General features: G+C 42.0%; 1 protein-coding gene across 3 annotated transcripts in view; it reads left to right on the top strand.

Annotated features, from left to right (window-relative positions):
* The window catches only part of MAGI2 (membrane associated guanylate kinase, WW and PDZ domain containing 2), a 977993-nt gene that overhangs the window by 237356 nt on the left and 720356 nt on the right, over positions 1-20281 (top strand). For all 3 annotated transcript variants that reach the window (XM_084811512.1, XM_084811513.1, XM_084811511.1), the window contains exon 2: positions 10774-10890. In XM_084811512.1, coding sequence (XP_084667638.1) covers positions 10774-10890 — 117 coding nt within the window. The remainder of the gene's footprint in view (positions 1-10773; positions 10891-20281) is intronic.

Genomic DNA, 20281 nt, shown 5'->3' with positions numbered 1-20281 from the left:
TTTTCTTGGGCTCCAAGATCACCGCAGATGGTGACTGTAGCCATGAAATTAAAAGACGCTTGCTCCTTGGGAGGAAAGCTATGGCAAACCTAGACAGCATAGTAAGAAGCAGAGACATCACCTTGCTGACAAAGGTCCGTCTAATCAAAGCTATGGTTTTCCCAGTAGTAATGTATGGCTGTGAGAGCTGGACTATAAGGAAGGCTGAGCACCGAAGAATTGATGCTTTCGAACTGTGGTGCTGGAGAAGACTCTTACGAGTCCCCTGGACTGCAAGGAGGTCAAATCAGTCAATCCTAAAGGAAATCAACCCTGAGTGCTCATTGGAAGGACAGATACTGAAGCTGAAGCTCAAATATTTTGGCCACCTAATGTGAAGAGAAAAGTCACTGGAAAAGACCCTGATGCCGGGAAAAATTGAAGGCGAAAGGAGAAGGGGACGGCAGAGGATGAGATGGCTAGATAGCATCACCGATGCAATGAATATGAACTTGAGCACGCTCCGGGAGAGAGTGGAGGACAGGAAGGCCTGGCGTGCTATGGTCCATGGGGTCACGAAGAGTCAGACACGACTGAACAACTGAACAACAAATCATCTTGAGTGAGCAGTTGACATTGGTAGCTATATTTCTTATTTATTTATTTATTTATTTATTTACAACATTTGTATACCGCTCCACATCTAAACAGATTCCAGAGCGGTGAACAAGAGATAAAATGAACAAAAGATAAAAAGAATGATTCTTTATAATTTAAATTAAAAGAAATATAAAAAGAATATTTAACTATTAAAATTATTCTTTAAAAAAACAGACTTCCAATCAAACCAAGGCTGGTTAACCAAGGACACCTTCATGGAAAAGAGCTGTTTCAGGAGGAGCCGAAAACAACCCAGTGTTGGTGCTTGCCTGACCTCCAGAATCAGGGAGTTCCATAGGAGGGAGCCACCACACTGAAGGCTCTTCTTCAGGTGGATTCCAGTCAGGCCGTAGGTCCACATGGAACCACCAGGAGCATGGCCTCTGATGACCTCAGTCATGATTGGGCAGGTTGGTAAGGGAGAAGGCGCTCTCTCAGGTATCCTGGTCCCAGGTTGTTTAGGTCTTTGTACACTAATACCAAAACCTTAAACGTGGCCCAGTAGCAAATAGGCAGCCAGTGTAGTTCCCTCAGCAAAGGACTTGCATGCTGAATGGGGACAGCTCCTGACAACAGCCGTTGCTACGCTCTGCCCTAGCTCCAGCTTCCGGAGCAGCCTTGGGCAGTCTTGCATAGATCACACTGCAGTACTCCACTCTTGAGGTTACTAGCACCTGTATCACTGTGGCCAAGCTATCCCTGTCCAGGAGAGGCCGTAGCTGGCAAACTAGCCAAAACTGGTAAAAGGCACTCTGATCCGCCGTGGCCACTTGAGCCTCCAGCAACAGTGATGGATCTAGCAGTACCCCCAGCCTACAAACCTGATGTTGCAGAGGGAGTGCAACCCTATCCAGAACAGGTAATGACCCTATCTCCTGGACCCGGGAACCACATACCCACAGGGTTTCCATCTTGCCAGGATTCATTTTCAGTTTATTGGCCCTCCTCCAGCCCATTACTGCATTAGGCAGTGATCTATCTATCTATACGTGTGTGTGGTGTGTGCTTGCATTTGTGTATAGATTACATACTTATATAGGAAGTGTGCACTGACCCCCCCTCCCCAATTTCAGTTCAGATCCTGATTCAGCATTTTGGGAAAAATCCCGCTTCTCCTCAGGCCAATTTGTAGTCGGTCCACTTTAGCTCATCACCAAACCTGAGTCAAGGCTTGGAAAAATGAGTATTTGTGTTTCCTGTTGACTACCATGGGAAATTAGAAAAAAAAAACACCTGTAACTTTTTTCTCTTGGTCAGAACTGGATGATAATTTCAGGCATAGTAGCCCCCTAGAAGGGGATTACACCTGCCCAATGTCAGAAAAATAGGTGCAGGGTTTATATTTTGTTTTTATTTTAAAGGGAACTGCCAATACCATTTTTATTCCTTGGAAGAAGTGGATAAAAATTTCAGGATTCATTGCCCCATCAGAGGAGATCATGTCTGCCAAATTTCAGAACGATAGCCACAGGGGTTTTTGTGCAACAGTAGCCTTGACATTTTGAGGTCTCCAAAAGAGGACATCTTTATCTCCTTATGTTCCTTGTGGACCATTTTCTGAAAAATTTGCACAGCCTAGAGGTGTCCCTAAGTAAGAAGCCAGCAAAGTTTCAGAAGGATAGGTACTGCAGTTCATGTGGAAGGGGAGTTCTCCAATTTCAGAGAGAGAGTGACTTGCTTTCCCTATACTTCCTCCCACCCCCAATAGTTTTTTGGGTAAATTGGTATGAAAATGCACAGGTCATTAGAGGTGTCCCCCAGGCAAGAAACCTGCAAAGTTTCTGAAGGATGTACTTGCATGCACATTTAGAATTACTAGAATTTATTTACATTTCACCAATGATAGCAGCAGGGGAACATAGGTGGGAAGGTGCAATTGCACTCATGTCCTACTTGTGGGTTTCCTGTGGGCATCTGGTTGACCACTGTGTGAACAGAATGCTGGACTAGACGGACCATGGTCTGATGCAGCACTTCTTCTTAGGTTCTTAAATATGGAGTGCTTCTGAGCATATGCAGAATGCTTTTCTTTCACCACTAAGCACTTACATTCTCGCCCTATCAATTCTATTCCCCTCCATGCAACCATCCCTCCTCATCCTACCATCCTCCAGCAACTCTTCATAAAAACAGATGTTTTGTGCAACTCCCTTCTAACTCCTCCTTGTTATGCACAAGCTCTCATTGTATCTCCCCATAATTTCATTTGTGCCAAGACTTCACCAGGATTCAGCCAATGAGCTGTTTTTCAAAACTAGGGCTAAGTTATGGAGAAACTCTGCGCATGTACTAAGTGCCTTTCCCTCACCACTGAAGCTAGAGTTCATGCAAAATGAAAACAATACACATGACAAAACATGCATAGGACTGAGCTGAAAGGGTAGTCAGTTCACTAGACGGAATTGGGTAGGCACTGTATTAAGCTTGCAGTACCAGGCTCACAACTCAGGACTTATTTCTGAGTAAATATGCAGAACGTCAAGGTGCAAACCTCCCGGCAAAAGTAACTTGTGCTGGAATCCTATGCACACTTTCTTGAGGGTAAGCCTCATTAAACATAATGGGACTTCTCAATAGGCATACATAGGATTGTATAAATGAGCAGCATTTATCTCCCCTCCACTTAAAAAAAACAAACCAAAAACTCCTATTTTTATTAAAGCTTTCTGTTCAGAGGAACACAGGAAGCTGCCTTATACTGAGTCAGACCCTGGGTCCATCTAGCCCAGTACTGTTGACACTGCCTGGCAGCAACAGCTCTCCAGAGGTTCAGGCAGGATCCTTTCCTAGGCCTACCTGGAGATGCTGGGGATTGAACCTGGGACCTTCTCCATACCAAGCGTGTGCTCTGCCACTGAGCTACAGCCCTCCCTATTGCTGGATAATGGCAACTGACAAACAAAACAGCACCAGATTTATCTCCCTATCCACATTCTCCACACCATGCATAATTTGTAGACCTCTATCATGTCTCCCCTTACCCTCCCTTTTTCCAAGCTAAACAATCCCAGCTGTAGGAATCTTCTCTCATAGGGAAGATGCTCCAGCCCCTTGATCATTTCAGTTGCTCTTTTCTGCCCTTTTTCCAGCTCTACAATATCTTTTTTTTAGGTGCAGTGACCAGAACTGTACATGGTATTCCAAGTGTGGTCGCACCATAGATTTGTATAAAGGCACTATGAAATTGTCAGTTTGATTCTCAGTTCCTTTTCTAATTATGCCTTACATGGAGTTTGCCTTTTTTCTAGCAGCTGCACACTGAGTTGACAGTTTCATCGAGCTCTCCACCACAACCCCAACATGTCTGGTCTGAATCACCCTGCTTCGGATCGGGATCCAGATCCAAAGCAGTGCACAACTCTACTTGATACAAGCCTGCTTCTTCCCTCTGCGCTCAGTAGCCTGGCTGTTACTAGGATGCCTTAGGACTTGCTCCTTCAGCAGACCAATAGGGATTCTAGCGTGAATCCAGCCTTTTAAGCTAGAAAGGAGACTGCCACCTTTCCTTTCACAGTCTGCTCATTTTTTTTCTACCTCCCCCTACTTCTCTGCTGTTACGTGCCCACTGTTGGGAGCTTGCTTGCAATGACATTTTGAAGAGGGAGAAGGAAGGGAAGAAAGAGTTCCATGTGAAATACTGGTATTTCACACAGCATTTGATTTCACTGCCCCAAACTGAAACCTTTGGATTCTGCAGCAGTTTAGTAGCTTCAGTACTGTCAGGGTGGAAACTGAGCCGATAGAACCCCAGAGCAGTTCTGATTCTGAGGAAGAACAGCAATCCATGGGAGAGGAGCTCTCTCATCTCTCACAGGCACAGCAGCTGGCAGAGATTCCTCCTGCCAGCATTCCTGGGAAAGATAGTGACCCTGGCAGCGAGAGAGTGCTGGAGGGGGGCTTGCTGGACGCTCGACACCGATGCAGGGAGCAACAACAGATGGAAGGCACAGAAAGGAGGCGTAGCGCACGTTTGGCGCGCAAGCAACAGTCGCGTCCCGAGGACCCAAGGGAAAGAGGGAGGATCTCTCCCTAGCCCATAAGTTCAAGGTCTTCCTGTGATTCTCCTTCAAACGGGGACCAACTGCCTAACCTGGAGCATAGGCTACTCTGCTATTTTTCCCCAGTGCTGTTCCTAGGGATGTACAAAACCCCTACCTGGCTCCGTGCTGGGCAATCCGCGGTGGGGGGGAGGCGCTCCATCCCTCCCCCCGGAATCCTCGATGGGGGGGAGGCACTCCATCCCTCCCCCCGGAATCCTGCCTGGCCGGCTCCGCTCCGTGGCCAAGCCACGGAGCTGCCAGCCAGCTCCGGCTGCCCACAGCCGGACATCCGGCCACTGGGCAGCCCTGCAGGGACGCAAATGGTGGCTGTCGTAGCCGCTGCCGTTTGCGTCCCTGTAGTGAGCCGTGATAGGCTACGTAAATACTTACGTAGCCTATCACGGCACGAAGAAAAAAAACCCAGCATATGCAAATGGCAGTAGCCGCCGCCATTGCGTACGCTGCCCCCCCCCCGCCGTGATAGGCTACATAAATACGTAGCCTATCATGGCCTCCGCAGGGATGCAAATGGCATCCCTGCATTAGCCGTGATAGGCTACCTAAGTATTTACGTAGCCTATCACGGCTATTGAGACAAGGAAGTGAATGGCAGCCGCAGGACGGCCGCCATTCACAAAGCAGCGTGGACAGGAGCAGGTAAGTGCGCCGTTTCACGCGCTTTTCATGGGGTGGGTGGCAGGGACTTTGTCCCGTGCACCTTTTGTGGGTTGGGGGGGCGGGGGCTTCATTCCGCGACAGATTTCGGGGGCCCGAATGCACTGGCATTCGGCCTCATCAAGATCCGTTGCGGAATTCTCTGACATCCCTAGCTGTTCCTTGCTTAGTCGCTGGTGATTAGCATCTGAAAGAGTCATTAAGTTGTAAAAGGATTAAAGCCTTGAAAAGAATCCTTTCGTCTGTGTCTTGAGTTGGCTATTGGAGTAGACTGAAAGAGGCCGCCAGGGCGCTCCTGACAAGTACAGCAAAGGATTCAGTCAGCCTCCAGAAACTTCTTTCTCCCCTTCCACTTTAATTTCTCCTAAATAGCTATAGGACTCAAATTATTCCAAAAGGAGGGTTAGGACTATATGGCATCATGATCTGGGGCTTTAAATATGTTTTTTAAAAGCTAGAAAAAGCCCTCAGCCACCTCACCTCATAAAGTTAATTTAAGAATGTGCAATCCTTACAAACCCTCACAGCCTCCTAAATTCCTCTGCGGTACTGCCTCTCTGAAAGGAGAGACTTGGCTTAGGGAATTATCTCTACCCCCCCCCCCCCGCATTTCCAGTCACCATTCTTTTCTTCTTCCCTCACCTATCATGTTCTTTCTTTCTCTTCTTTATTCCACCCAGGGCATATCTTGGGGAATTCTTAAAGAGAATTCTCTTTGGTGGGCAAGAGAAGTTCCAAACTGTATTTGACTTTATACAAACAGACAAGAGGGTTTGTTTGTTTTTTCCTTCTCCTCACTCAAGTCTTTGAGAAAAGCGGGTTCACATGATTGCACAGAATGCTGGACTAGATGGACCCTTGGTCTGATCCAGTATGGGTCTTCTTATGTTCTTTCTGTGTAAAAATGACTGGCAGCAATTTCCTCAACAAGAATGTTATGGAAAAGCAGCGATTAAAGCAAAGATCCATCCTGTCTTCATAAAGCAGCAGAGAAAGTTGCAAAAGAAAGAGAGCTGCAACTAAAAAAAAACTGACATAAGCGGACAGTATTTAAATTTGGTTTGAAGTTATTTTGACTTATCAAATACTATATTTGGTGGTGCTAAAATTGGATGTATGATTAAACCATGGCGTTATGTAAGAGTCTTGTAGATTTTTTTTTTTTTTTGCCTTTGCATAGATTCCATTGCTGTGAGGGCCCTCTAGAAAACATAAAAAGCAAGTTTTAAAGAGATAGTTGGTTATACTAACACTTGAACTTGAATTACTTGTTGAAGACTCTACAGTAGTTAACCCAAAGATGCTCAACAGCAAATAACCAAGTACTTCTTGTGCTGCAAGGGAAATTTTAAATTAATTATGTTTGTAACCACACTGGAGAATTATTGCTATAATTTTCTCTTGTTTTTCTTGTAATAATAGTAACTTTTATATAGTGTGAGATTATTGATAATAACAATTAGGTCCAAGCTTCTTCACCATTTGTGCAGCAGTGTGTCACCATGTGGACACTATGTGGAAAGATGGCTGTTTACGACATTCTAAAAACATCCTAATATTTACAGTACCTTTGGCATGCCTCTTCAAAAACAAATTTCAGCTTTGTGCTTAGATGCACTTCTACAGGAAAATTGCCTCTTTCCTATTTTTTCCTACATATTATGTCAGTACTTTTCCAGCTGCACTGGCTGGCAGTCCATTTCCGGGCCCAATTCAAAGTGCTGGTATTAAAATTCAAAGCCCTTAATGGCTTAGGGCCATGTTATCTGAAGGATTGCTTCCTCCCATATGTGCCTGCCTGGGCCTTAAGATCAGCCTCAGTGGCCCTCCTCCGTGAGCCCCTGCCAAAGGAAGTGAGGCAGGTGGCTATTAGGAAGAGGGCCTTTTCTGCTGTGGCACCCCAGCTGTGGAATGAGCTCCCTAGTGAGGTTTACCTGGCACCTACCTACATTGTATTCTTTCCGGTGCCAGGTGAAGACCTTTTTATTTTCCCAGGCATTTTAGCATTTTAGCTTTCTAGACTTTTATCTTTGGTGTTTTAAATCTGTATTTTAAATTACTGCATTGCTGCTAGGTTTTATTCTGGTTTTAGGCTGCTTGTATTGTTACACTGTGGTTTTAATGTTTTATATATTTTATATTGTTTTATTGCGTGTTCCTTGGTTTTAATTTTTGTGAACCGCCCAGAGAGCTTTGGCTGTTGGGCGGTATAGAAATGAAATAAATACATCTCTTCATGCTGGCTTTCTCCAGCTTTGTTGAATTATCTTGAAGTCCTGTACATATTTTCTTTGTTCTTTAAATTATGTTGCTTAGAGATCACAGAATATGGGTAGAATGAGACAATGGTACAAACATCGCCTGCTGGCCCTTATATTCCTATAGATAATTTCTCACTGATCCCACTATATTTTCCCCCCACCCATCACATCCTAAACAAGATTTTTCTTATTATTATTTTGACCCTTATATGCTAAAAGGGATGAGATTGACCAACAATGCATGTAACTTTGGGGCAACTCAGAGTTCAGTGCAAATGTATATTAAAATATGGATGTCTAAAAATATCTAGCATCTTTAACTGAAACAAGAAATTGACATAAAAAGCAGAAGTATATAAGGAATTTAAGTGCAAATATATTAATATAATAGGATGGAATTCAATATGTAGACAGACATTTTACTTCCTCAAGTTAGAAAAACAGAATTTTAAACTTCATGCCAATGTTGCACGTGACTTGCGTGCTTGTGCCCTTTCTAAAAGTGAATGAGTCAAATTTTTCATTCTACACTACATATAGATGTAGTCAATCTCAGTAAGCATCTGCATTACTGTGCATATTCTGTGTGCGGAGGGGGAGTGTAGGAAGAGCTGCAGGATTTCTACTCTTTTCAGCCAATCAGAAAAAACAGCTAACTGCAATCGTTACCAGAAAAATTTTCTACAGTGTGTCTTCAAGACCTACTTTCTGTGGAAGCATGTAATAAATTATCAGCCATAAAAGCAATAAGAAATTTGGAGGTTAAGAACAGACTTTTTGATTGGATACTTGTGGAGATTCATATGGATGTTATCTCAAGATAGTTGTCTGTGGGGTCCATTTTCTCTAATAGCAGAAGACTTTAACTCTTTTTTTTGCCTTTAAGTGTGTATTCTTTTCCATGATTTGGAAATGAAATGGGTGAAACGCTGGTGAAGTGAGGGAAAGGATATTTCCTCCCTTTTGGCCTTGCCCTTTACGAACATAAAATACCTTTTACTATGGGCCTATTCACATGTACATGGGGAAAGGTAGTTAGAGTAACTATGGGGGGGGTAGCGAAACCACAACATGTGGGCCCGCCACACTACCGCCAGACTAACCACCACCCCTCTATAGTTACCTGCTATCTTCCTGGCATATTTGTCATGTATACCGACATCCTCCACAGCACGAACGGGCACTCAGCAGCCACTCCAGCATCCCAAATGGCTGCGTAACCATAGAGAAAGTCCACGGCAGCTAAAGCATTGCCTGCAGTGGTGGATGCTCTAGTGAATGGACTCTATGGTCATGGCCTAGAAGTCCTCTGGTCTGGAGCCCATTTAAACCACTGGGGAGCATGCCAGACAACACAGTAAGCTACCCTGGGGCCCCTTAACCTTTTTGCAGGGGAGTGGCTTACTAACCACAGGGAACATGGTGTTCTCCCACTACACAACACGCTAAGCCGCCATGGTTAGCAAAAAAAAAAGCTTAACCACCATAGGTTACTGTTACATGTGAACAAGGTCTATATATACAAATGTCCTTCTAAAAACGTTTTGAGTTGAATGATATAAATTGATTCATACATTTAAAATTCTGTATGTGTGTGTATACATACACACAACACACACACATTTAATTCAAGTCTGGGATAGCAGTCTGGGATAGCAGTGGATGGAATTTTTTTCCCACAAGATATAGCTACAAATATTTGAGGGTTTTTTAAAAGTATATAATATAATTTAATATAATATAATATATAATACAAAAGCTGAGATCCAAGTTATTGGTAATTCACAATTAGTATCAATGTTGCATTTTATTCTTTTTTATATAAAGGGTTATCCCCCCTCCCTAAAGGATAAATAGACCCAAATACTTAGATATGAAGCAAATGATCTGTATTTGAAGCAAACATCTGGAGGGCATCAGTTTGGGGATGGCTGCTCTTGAGTTAGCCATTTATTTAGCCATTAAATTTTCTCCTCCTCCTGTTTGTCAATAAGAATCCAAACTACAAACCCAGACACCCTGATCCATCTTTGCAATATCAGGAAAGGAAACCTGCACACAGAATTCAGTGTGTGCAATCCCCATCCAGTATCCCTACTTGAGTGAGGAACGTTACAGTAGTGAGTCCTGCATATGTGGTAAATTCTTCAAATCAAGCTGCTAAGATACCAACGATAGCACAATCACCTGTTTTGTTAGGATTGATTCCGAGCGCAGGGAGAAAGTTAGCAGCTCAGATTCAGAAGAGGAGCAGCCAGACCTGGGAGAGGCTTTTTCACAAGCCAGTTCAGGTATAGGTAGGCATGCTTCTCAGGTTACCAACTCCCAGATGGCCGGGCACGAAGCTTCCTCCTTACCCCCCTCTGTGAGAAGCAGCGAGCAAGAGGAGGAGGGAGTTGAGGTCTGTGACACCAGGCAGAGATGCAGAGCTAAGAGGGAAACGTCAGGGGTGGAGCTCAGACGGCCATCCCAGTTAGCGATGTGTGAGAGGCTATGCAGGGAAGCAGTATGCCAGGGGCAGGACCTCCCTCCCTAAGTTAGCCTAGCCAGATCGCCACCCTTTCAAACTGCAGGCAACTTTCGCTGATCCCATTTGAATCCCCTGGAGGCATTCCTTTCCAGCCAGAGAGTCTTTGAGGATTTTCCATCTGTAATGAACCTGTGAATAATGAATTAAAGGCTTGAGACTGAAGCCTCTCCTTTTGTGTGTTTGTGAGAGCTTAAGGAAAGAGGGGGCCAAGGGAATCGTGACATGTTTGGTAGATGGTGATGTGGTGGGGAAGCTGAATTGTAAGCCACTCTGGGAGGCTTTTTCATTACACAGTGGAGTATAAATGCTTTAAATAATTTATTGTAGTAGTAGTAGTAGTAGTATTTTGTACTCCCATTTTCCATCAAGCAGCTGATCTGCATTACTGCTAGTTGTCTAATGTGTGCACACATATGGACTTGGGTTCCAATATTTATTCTGGTTGGAAATGTGCCATTTTTCATAGCACAAATGAGAAGGAAAATGGTTCGTGAAGTTGTAGAAATGGGAAGTGACTACTTGATGCAATTATTGGTAAAGCCTAAAATTTAATTGAAGAGGAAATAATCTGATTGATCCTGTTTCCTTCTTTTCTGTTAATCAGTATATGCTTTGTTAACTTTACCAGGAGGCATTGTTGATAAGGATCTTCGTCACTACCTCAATTTACGGTTCCAGAAGGGTTCAGTGGACCACGAGCTCCAGCAGATCATCCGAGACAATCTCTACCTCCGAACAGTGCCATGTGAGTCCTTGCATTTTACCTTTTATGGCAAATCAAACTACTGAGTCTTATGGGTGTAGTGGTTAATAGCAATAACACTACTATGGTACTAATTGAATCATTTGAAAACTATGGTGTCCATACAGACTAGTTTTTTCTGGTTGCATGGACACTATTCTGAAATTGTTGGTTTTGAAAATTCTGTTTCAAATTGTAGCTGCAGTAAATGGAATATTTCCTAGTACCGATAGCTTTATTCTATGTAAGCAAATAAAAGATGATCCTAGTACTGGCTGCTGAAGGTGGTTATTAATAGACTGAATAGCTAAATACACAGAATTTCATTGGCAGTTTTGAGGGCCAGAGTAAGGTCTACTAGTTTTTGCAAACACTGGAAAGAAAAAAGCAGGGTAGCATGGTGGGGGAGAACATTTGATTTAGTTGCAGCAGGATCTAACATTTAAATGATCTTTAGAACTTTTGGAGATAAATGCTAACGCAGCTCTGAAAGGGGCTTAAAATGCTAACAAACTTCCACCTAGAAATATTTTTTGTGCTTTATTATATTCCAATACTGGGTGTGGGGTGAGTGAGTAATAGAATTAATGACAGCTGGAACAGATACATCTTGTGCAAATAACAATGAAGTGTAGTACTTCTAAACTAGCACTAGAAATGAGTTTTCTATCAGGGTTGTTGGTTTTATATCAGAGAGTTAAATGAAAGGATGCGATAATGTCTGTTTATATTGTAACGCATGCATGCATTTTGAAAGCTGCAATATCAGTTTTCTTCCAATGAATTTAACATGTTTATGTTATGAAAGAAAGTCGCACCAAAGCGCCTAAAAAAAGGGCCCAAGGGATGGTTTGTTTAGAGAGGAAAGTAAAAGATCAGACTTCAAGGTGCACTGTTTGGTCCTGTACATGAATGATCAGCATTATTATTTGTTGGAACTTCATAGTTAGCTTGGCAATGTTTGCTTAAATAGCATGTAAAATAAGACTATTTTAAACTAAGATCTGAAAAGAAATGAGGTACAAATTATAAGGAACTCTTAACTCCCTGCTTTGTTAGGGTGCCTATGTGGAACCATATAGGAGGAAGGGTAATATGGGGTTGCTGACATGGAGACATCATGCCCCATTTGCTGGGAATAAGCCCTCTGGAGGGCTGGGCCTGGGAATAAGCCTGAGAGGGAACTTCTTCCCTCTGGTCTGCTCCTGAGCTGTATATTGGGGACCAGTCCAGGAACTAGCCAGAGCCTTCCCTCTTCCCCTCCCAGCTTTGCCTCTTTCTTTTCAATATGGCTTGCTATGGTCTACTTGTCAGTTACCAGGTGACATGGTGGGAAGAAATTTGGTTGTTGGGGGAGGGGTTGGCCTTCCTTGTGGGAAGCAGATGCAGCTTCTTCTGCCTCTTGATGTTCTCACATCTTGCTCACATGTGTCACAATTGATTGTTATGGTTGTGTGCTTCCCTCAAGGGTGGGAGGGAAAGCACCATATGTCACTGGTTGCCCTACCCTAGCCTTTGTCCCCAGACACACTTCAACAGCAGACAGGCTGGATAATACTACTGTCAGCAAGCTATACAGCCAGTAGCCCCTTTGCCAAATATGTTGTAAACTGCTATCAATAGAGTTGTGCCCTGTTAAGAGAACCATGTGTCTGTTCTTGTCCTTCCCCTCTCCATCGTTCCTTGGACCCAACCATGGGCACCAAATGAAACTGTTAAATATAATAATGCTTCATGAACTACATATAGCTTATCAGTCAGAAATGACTGGTTTAGCACTTTGATACAGCCTAGTTTTGGATGCAGGCATACAAAATGGATAATATTAGCATCAAGTAGAAGAGTGTATGGGCTTCATCACACAGGGCTAAAAATCCTGCAATTTACCGGGGCTTCTGCCTCCGGAATCTTTGTGGGATTAGATCGGGTCCTTTCCATGTGGCTTTAAAAAAAAACTAAACGTCTATGTGTTTCATTACAAAGCCACTAGGTGGTGCTGTTTTATTTGCAATAAAAGCAACTTTAAACAGTATACCCTCATTTATATCGACTCCATGGTGGGAGGAGGGAAAATGCCGGACTTTCGTCATCACGGAAAACAATGCAATAGAGCTCACGAAGAGTGGAAGGTTCCCTGGAGGAGGGCTGCATCGTGTATAGGACCTGCAAAATTCTGTGAGTAAGCAATCTCCCTAGTAGGCTAAAAGCCCCGTGTGAAGGAGCCCTATGTCCAATAGATGGAATGTAGTGTTTGGCTGTGTCTTAATTGCTAAGAACTTTGATATGACAAAAATGTTTAGGGTATGTCCTCGATTTCTCCCATCAAAGTAGTGATATTACTTGTAATGTTACATATACAAGAACTGAACTAAAAATATTTAAGGTTTGTTCTGCCATCCCACCAACCAGCAATTTTTTTCATTTCCCCCCCCCTCCTTTTCCTTTAACCCTTGTACACAAATATAACAACAAATCACACACACAGCTGAAGTGCTGGTCAAATTTTCACATCTTTATACATGTCTATTATGTCTCAGGGTCTCCAAATGGAAATCAAATCATACTACTTTTTTCAGATGTCTCATACCTTTTGGAACTTATCCTTTCATTGTTCATTAAGTTTAACATCTATTTTTTGTAGCCATTCTGTTTTGGGTATGTCTAACTTGTAATGTATATATGCTCCTAAGAATTATCTGTGAATCATTTTTTCTTTTGTTGGGAAAGGGACCAGCTAACTGGTATGTAACATAACACTACAGTATTAAACATAAATCTCCTTTATTGTGATATCAAATGGTACAGGAAAGTATTTCATTTTTGTACAGTTGCATTTGACAGTGAAATGCCTAATGGACCAGGGTCTGATTTGATTGTCATTGAGTTCTTGTAGACAAACTATGAAGAAAAGGGAAGAAAGAACATTAATTTCCAAGCGAGCTCCCAGCGTAGATGGGAGTGAACTGAGTTGAAATGTATTGTTGTAAATATAGAGTGGGGTGAAGAACAAATCATGAAAATCTGCATTGGAACTACTAAGCTAGGCTAGGAAGAGTGACCATGCAATTATTTATACTGATCAGGCACCCTGGCAAAGCCTAGAGCATCAATCATAACAGATTTCAATTACTGTGATAGTGACATGAATGACAATAGCAACATTTCTAAGTAGGAAGACATGCTTTTCGAAATAGTGTTAAACGCTTTCGTCCTCCACAGTTTATCACAAGCAGGAAAATAAAAGTGAACACTCTGGAGAATCATGAGGCTTTCTTCAAAATATTTCAAAAGTATTTGTGGGGGCACAATAGTCTCATAGTGTAGGATTTTAAAAATGAAGGTCTGATTGATCAAGGTGACATTGTATTACAGCTAATGCTGGTGAAAAGGTACATTAGAAATGAAGTGAAATGTGGGATTATGAAGAGTGGGCATTGGGCAAGGATACTGAGTAACAGGCCACATACTTCAAATACTACTACTTTAAAGAAATCTCACATTCTGAAATAATGCCATGCTCTGACCGATCACAGATGATGTTAAACATGTCTCTTTTTAGCATGCACGTGAATGGCTCTAATGACATAGTATTTTTATTTATTTTTGACAGTATCTGTATGCCACCCAATAACTGTCCTGTTGGCAGCTTACAACAATAAAATACTAAAATACAGTAACAGTAATATAGTATATCCTGCACTATATATTTATTTGTATGTTTACTGAATATATAGTCAATATTATCATTTATATTTAATTCTTCATATACTTTTTAATTAACTGTGAATGGATGCTATTTGACAGGTTCATCAATAATGGTGCTGAAGTATTTGGGCTTTTCTTCAGATGGCCTCTTTTCATTAATTAATTATTTTAAATATCTTAAGTGTAATACCATACATACACACAAAAAATCTTGCTGTACTCCGATTCAGGTTTTCCAAAGTGGATGGGTTATCTGTAACCCTTGAGTGGTAGAGGAAGAGTACTCCTTTTGGATAGTATTGTGTGAAGAAAATGGTACGTGCACAGAAGCATTCCACTTGGTATCAGAGAAGCTGTAGCAAAAGCTAACAGGATCATCGTCATCCCAAATATGGAGGGTTTATGTTCAAACATGATTTGGGGCCTGTACTGCAAGGGCACCATTCAGTTATTTTGGAGATATATAGAATCATAGAATAGTAGGGTCGGAAGGGGCCTACAAGGCAATTGAGTCCAACCTCCTGCTCAGTGCAGGAATCCAAGTCAGAGCATCCCAGCCTTGTCTTGAATGCCTCCAGTGTGGGAAAGCCCACTACCTCCCTAGGTCATTGGTTCCATTGTCCTATTGCTCTAACAGTCAGGAAGTTTTTCCTGATGTTCAGCCGGAATCTGGCTTCCTGTCACTTGAGCCCATTATTCCATGTCCTGCACTCTGGAATGATCGAGAAGAGATCCTGGCCTTCCTCTCTTTGACAACCTTTCAAGGACTTGAAGAGAGCTATCCTATCTCCCCTCAGTCTTCTCTTCTCAAGGCTAAACATGCCCAGTTCCTTCAGTCTCTCTTCATAGGACTTTGTTTCCAGTCCCCTGATCATCTTTGCTGCCCTCCTCTGAACCCTCTCCAGCTTGTCTGCATCCTTCTTAAAATGTGGTGCCCAGAACTGGACACAGTATTCCAGATGAGGCCTAACCAGTGCTGAGTAGAGGGGAACTAGTACTTCCCGGGATTTGGAAGCTATGCTTCTATTAATACAGCCCAAACTAGCATTGGCCTTTTTTGCAGCCACGTCACATTTTTGGCTTATATGGCTCATTGCTTAGCTGGGAATGGTGTTTATATAATCTGGCAGCTCTATATGGATAGTGTATCCACAAATACCAACTGCTGGCACCACTTTCTTTGAGCTGCTGCTTTTTTTAAGATACAACTCCTACAGACAATCGTTTGGGGACTGCCACATGTATGAACTGGCACTGTGCCCCGGTATCTGTTCCTGACAGGTAGACCTGATGATTCATATGTATATGAATATGTACAGAAACTCCAAAACCTGACCCAGAGGAGGCACTAGTGTGACACGTTTTCTTCAGGGTCTCTAACGGGTCTTATAGCAAAGGCTTTATTCAGGAAAAGTTAACATATATTTTAATATCTTAATTAAAACAAGAATAATGCACATGTAATAATTTTACATTCACTTATCACCAGAACAATAAAACAGACCACAGCCCTTCCAAAGTTCTGTCTTTTTTTCCAGCTTGAGCCCACAACAAAAATATAAATAAAACTTCTCTCTGAAGCTTGATTTTTTTTTCCTGCTGGCTGAAGAAGGAAAATAGTCTTTACTCAGTTCCCTCCAGCTCTACAACAATCTTCTCAATATGGATCAGGATCCAGCAGCACAGGAACAATGGAAACAGCCCTGTCTCAAGGGTTCAGGGTCTTACAGGGAGGAAAAGACAAGCGTCATGCATACTGCATTTTTGGTAACTGCCTAAAATGGTGGCCACGGCCTAACTCACTCCTTTACTGAGCATGTACAGAATATTCCCTCAGAATTCTTAAAGAAAAATATACGAGTGGGTTACATTAGCTCTAAGGCATGAGGCCAGCATTGGCAGTAGGAAGAGTCTCTTTCAGAATTTTTGTTTAACTGGGCCTAAAGTAAGCTCTTTCAGCCCTGCAAGAGGAGATGATTTCTCAAGGTACAACTGAAAGAGAGAGAATTCCCACAGCATTTTAAAAAGGAAACATGAACTTAGACAGGGTTTCTGAAGCATCGAGGGAATCAGTGATGTGAAATACAAATATAGTAAATATGGAGGCATCTGTATGACTTTTGCCAAATCATTCAATATGACTAATAGAGGACACCTTACAGCTTCTGCATTTCTATAGCATTTACCTCAGTGTGGATCAGTGTTAACCCATCTGGCCAAACTAGATTTATATGGCAATTGTGTGTATCTTAACAACATTTTTGCCGGTTCACATATAAATCAAGAGTAGAAGACTATACTTGTTACACAAACAGAGTGCATGGTGTGTGTGTGTTTGTGTAGGGGGGGTAGCTAAACCTCTCCCTTTACTCACCTAACCTCACTATGCCATAGAATTTAAGCAGTGAGCTGAATAGGTAGAAAAATTGCTTATATCTACTGAGTGCAGTGAGGTAAGGGAGGGAGCGAACAGCTTTTGCTTCTCCCCCTTGCGACTTGCGAGCTTTATTTTATGTAATGAGTAGACCCCTCCATATCCCTGCTTCTTCGGTGAACAGAGGGCAAGCATGTATTTAGGTTACTCATGATTGCCCCACACAGCTAGTATTACCCTGTGTTCAAGTTGAGCTAGAAATTGATAATTACCTCTAGCTGATAATTACCTCTAGCATGTGCTCAAGCCATAGCAAAGAGAGGCTTGTAGCCATCTTGGTAATTTGTAATATGCACCAGGCATGGACCATCTGCACTGAAATGATTCTGTAAGCTTTGTGTGATTATAAATAGCTTGGAACAAGAATATCTAAGCCGGGGTCTCCAACCTTTTTGGACCCGTGGACGCAATGGCTAGTCACATAATGGCCGCCGTGGGGTCTTGGCTAGTCAAAAGTGAGCTAAAAAGGTGGCTTGGGAGAGAGAAAAAGCAAGGCTAGAGGCTGGGAGGGAGGGCAAAATAGCAAGGCAAAGGGGTAGAGGGGACAAAAACAGCAAACCTAGAGGCTAGAAAGGGACAGAAAGATGACTGCCCTAACATTTTCCAAGGTTTTTCTTAAAACATTTTTTAAAGGGGACAGATTGGGGAGAGCTTTGTGGACACCATTGGAGGTCCTGTGGGCACCACATTAGGGACTCTGATCTAAAGGAACATCTCCTCCCACATGTAGCTGCTTGGACCCTTAGGTCATCTTCTGAGGCCCTCATCCAGGTGCCCTCACCAAAGGAAGCTAGATGGGGGGCTACAAGAGAGAGGGCCTTCTCAGCTGTGGCAGCCCACTTATAGAATGAACTCCCCAAAGAGGTTCACCTGGCACCTACACTGTTATCTTTTATATGCTAGGCAAAGACCCTCTTTCCCCCCAAACATTTTTAGAGACCTAGTTCTAGATTTCTATGGCTGTTTTATTGATACCTGTGGTGTTCCATTGTTTTGCATTATATTGTATTTTATTTTTGAAATATTTGTATTGTATTTTATATTTTTGACTGTTCTGTGACATTTTAGTTTTTTAATTGCTTGTAATCCAGCCAGAGAACATTAATTATTGGGCAGATTAGAAATGTAAATTCATATAATTGGCCAAGAAAAGTGAGGTCTTGGTATAAGACTGAATCTACACATAGCCGTTTTACCATTATCATACTGCAATGATAATTACTGGTGCACATGACACCAATAGGCACAAGCAGTTACCAGTGCAGTATGATAATGGTAAAACTGCTATGTGTAGTTTCAGCCTAAGTCACACATTATGACGTTTGCTCTGTGTTTATCATTCAGTATTTCTATTGACCATTAAGGCAATATGAATTGCTGATTTCTGGCTGGAGATGGCAGCATAGTTGGATCACAACTGTGTCTCTCCTGATTTTCAGCTTTTAAAACTCTTTCAAGACTGTCATGTTATCTGGACATCTGCTACTAGGTTTGACTCTGCTTTTGTTTCTATTGGTTTACATCTGCTTGCTGTGTTTTGGAGGAGAGTGTGATTATGTGCAATAATAGAAAAGAAAAGTGCAATAATCCCCCCCTCCCCCTGCAGCCGCTGCCCTGCCTCTTCTGGCAAAGTCTGATAAGAATCTAAAGGCACACCTGAAGGAGAAGGTGAAGATTTGCATGCTTTAATGAAGAATATGTCGTTACAATTGTCTCAACAGACTAAACACTGTACACAGGTAGACCTGCTGCAGCCGATTCAGGATTCTATCAACGCTCTTCAGTGGTCTGTGGATTTGACTGATGCTCACCTTAAACAGATGGAGTTCAAAGTTGATAAATTAAAGGACTGGGTGGTTGCTCGCAAAACTGCAGTGCCCACTTTCCAAAGTGTATTATCTGCTAGAGTTGCTTTGTAGGTTAACTTTTCTTGGAGGTGCAACCTACCTATTCTCGGGATAAATGAACAGCCTACACAGATTTGCCTCATAGCGTTTATGGATAAGTTCATTTGTGAGTTATTGGCATTGCCTGGAGATTTTCAGCTTGATATTGAATGTGTTTATCATGTGCCTGGATCCACATGACGGTCCAGAGTGGGGCCAGTTATCATCCGGTCTTCCACCAAAGAATTTTTGCTGCACACGACTAGACAGAGAGGGAGCTTCAGTGGCGGGCTGTTGATGATAAAATCATGATCTATGCAGATTATAATAAAGAAGTGTCAAATCTGAGAGGGCAGTTTACCAAAGCAAGAATGTTGACTCGTGAACTTGCCACGTTCGGTACCCCGCCATCTTCTGCTTTATCTTCAAAGGAGAATTTTTAAAATTTCTAGTGCCTCATACAGCAGAATAATTTCTTATTGGACTCAAAATTCAGCTCTGGATCTCTGTTTCCTGTGCTGGCATTTGAGGTTGGAGCTGAATTTGGATTTCAGCTAGTTTTTGTTTGCTAGCTGCTACATTGTCCTTCTAGCTGATAACAGCCCTGGGCATTCAGCCAGCATTTATCTTTATTTCATCATCTCTCTCCTCCCCACCCTTTTTTAAACTCCATTAAATCTGTTAGCTCTTTCTTAACTTTTATTTTAAATCTTATACTTTAAAAATACTTTTTAATATTTACTACATAATCTGCATATTTATTTACTAAAATATAGGTTATATGCACTTAATGCATTTTGTTTAGGTATGCAAGCAGATGAATACACTTTTTGTAACATTTATTTGCTTTTGTGTCTTTGATACTTTACAGTCTTTGTGTCTTTGATACTTTAAAAGATAAAGATACTTTATCTGTTTTTAGTTTTATTTTCAGTTTTGTTTTGTTTAATTTCAATGGTTTTCCAAGGTTTAATATTATAACAATTAGCTTGTATCTTTTTGACATTTCCAGACCAATATGTACTGTATTAAAGATTTCTATGTTTTGCTATTTAAATGTAGGTAAACTCTAAAATTGGTAAGATCTGTTCATGTAGAGGGGCAAATAATATGTTTTCTTCTGTTTAATGTGACTTCATGGAAAGTCAAGGGGCTGCAGAATATAAAAAAACAGAAAAGAATGCTTTCTAAGTTAAAAGAGCTTAATGTTGATGTGGTATTTTTATAAGAAACCCACCTGATAAAGAAGATGATTATTTGTTGAGGAAGGATTTGGTTGGTGAGGTTCATATAACAGACATTTCGAGTTGGTCTAAAGGGGTTGCACTTTTAATCCATAAACAACTTTGTTTTTCATTGCAGCAGGTGA

The sequence above is a fragment of the Heloderma suspectum genome, chromosome 7 (assembly GCF_057233095.1).
Source record: "Heloderma suspectum isolate Gila_16-S chromosome 7, 16-S_ref, whole genome shotgun sequence".
Classification (NCBI taxonomy): Eukaryota; Metazoa; Chordata; class Lepidosauria; order Squamata; family Helodermatidae; genus Heloderma; species Heloderma suspectum.
This window is presented reverse-complemented; position numbering and strand designations above follow the sequence as displayed.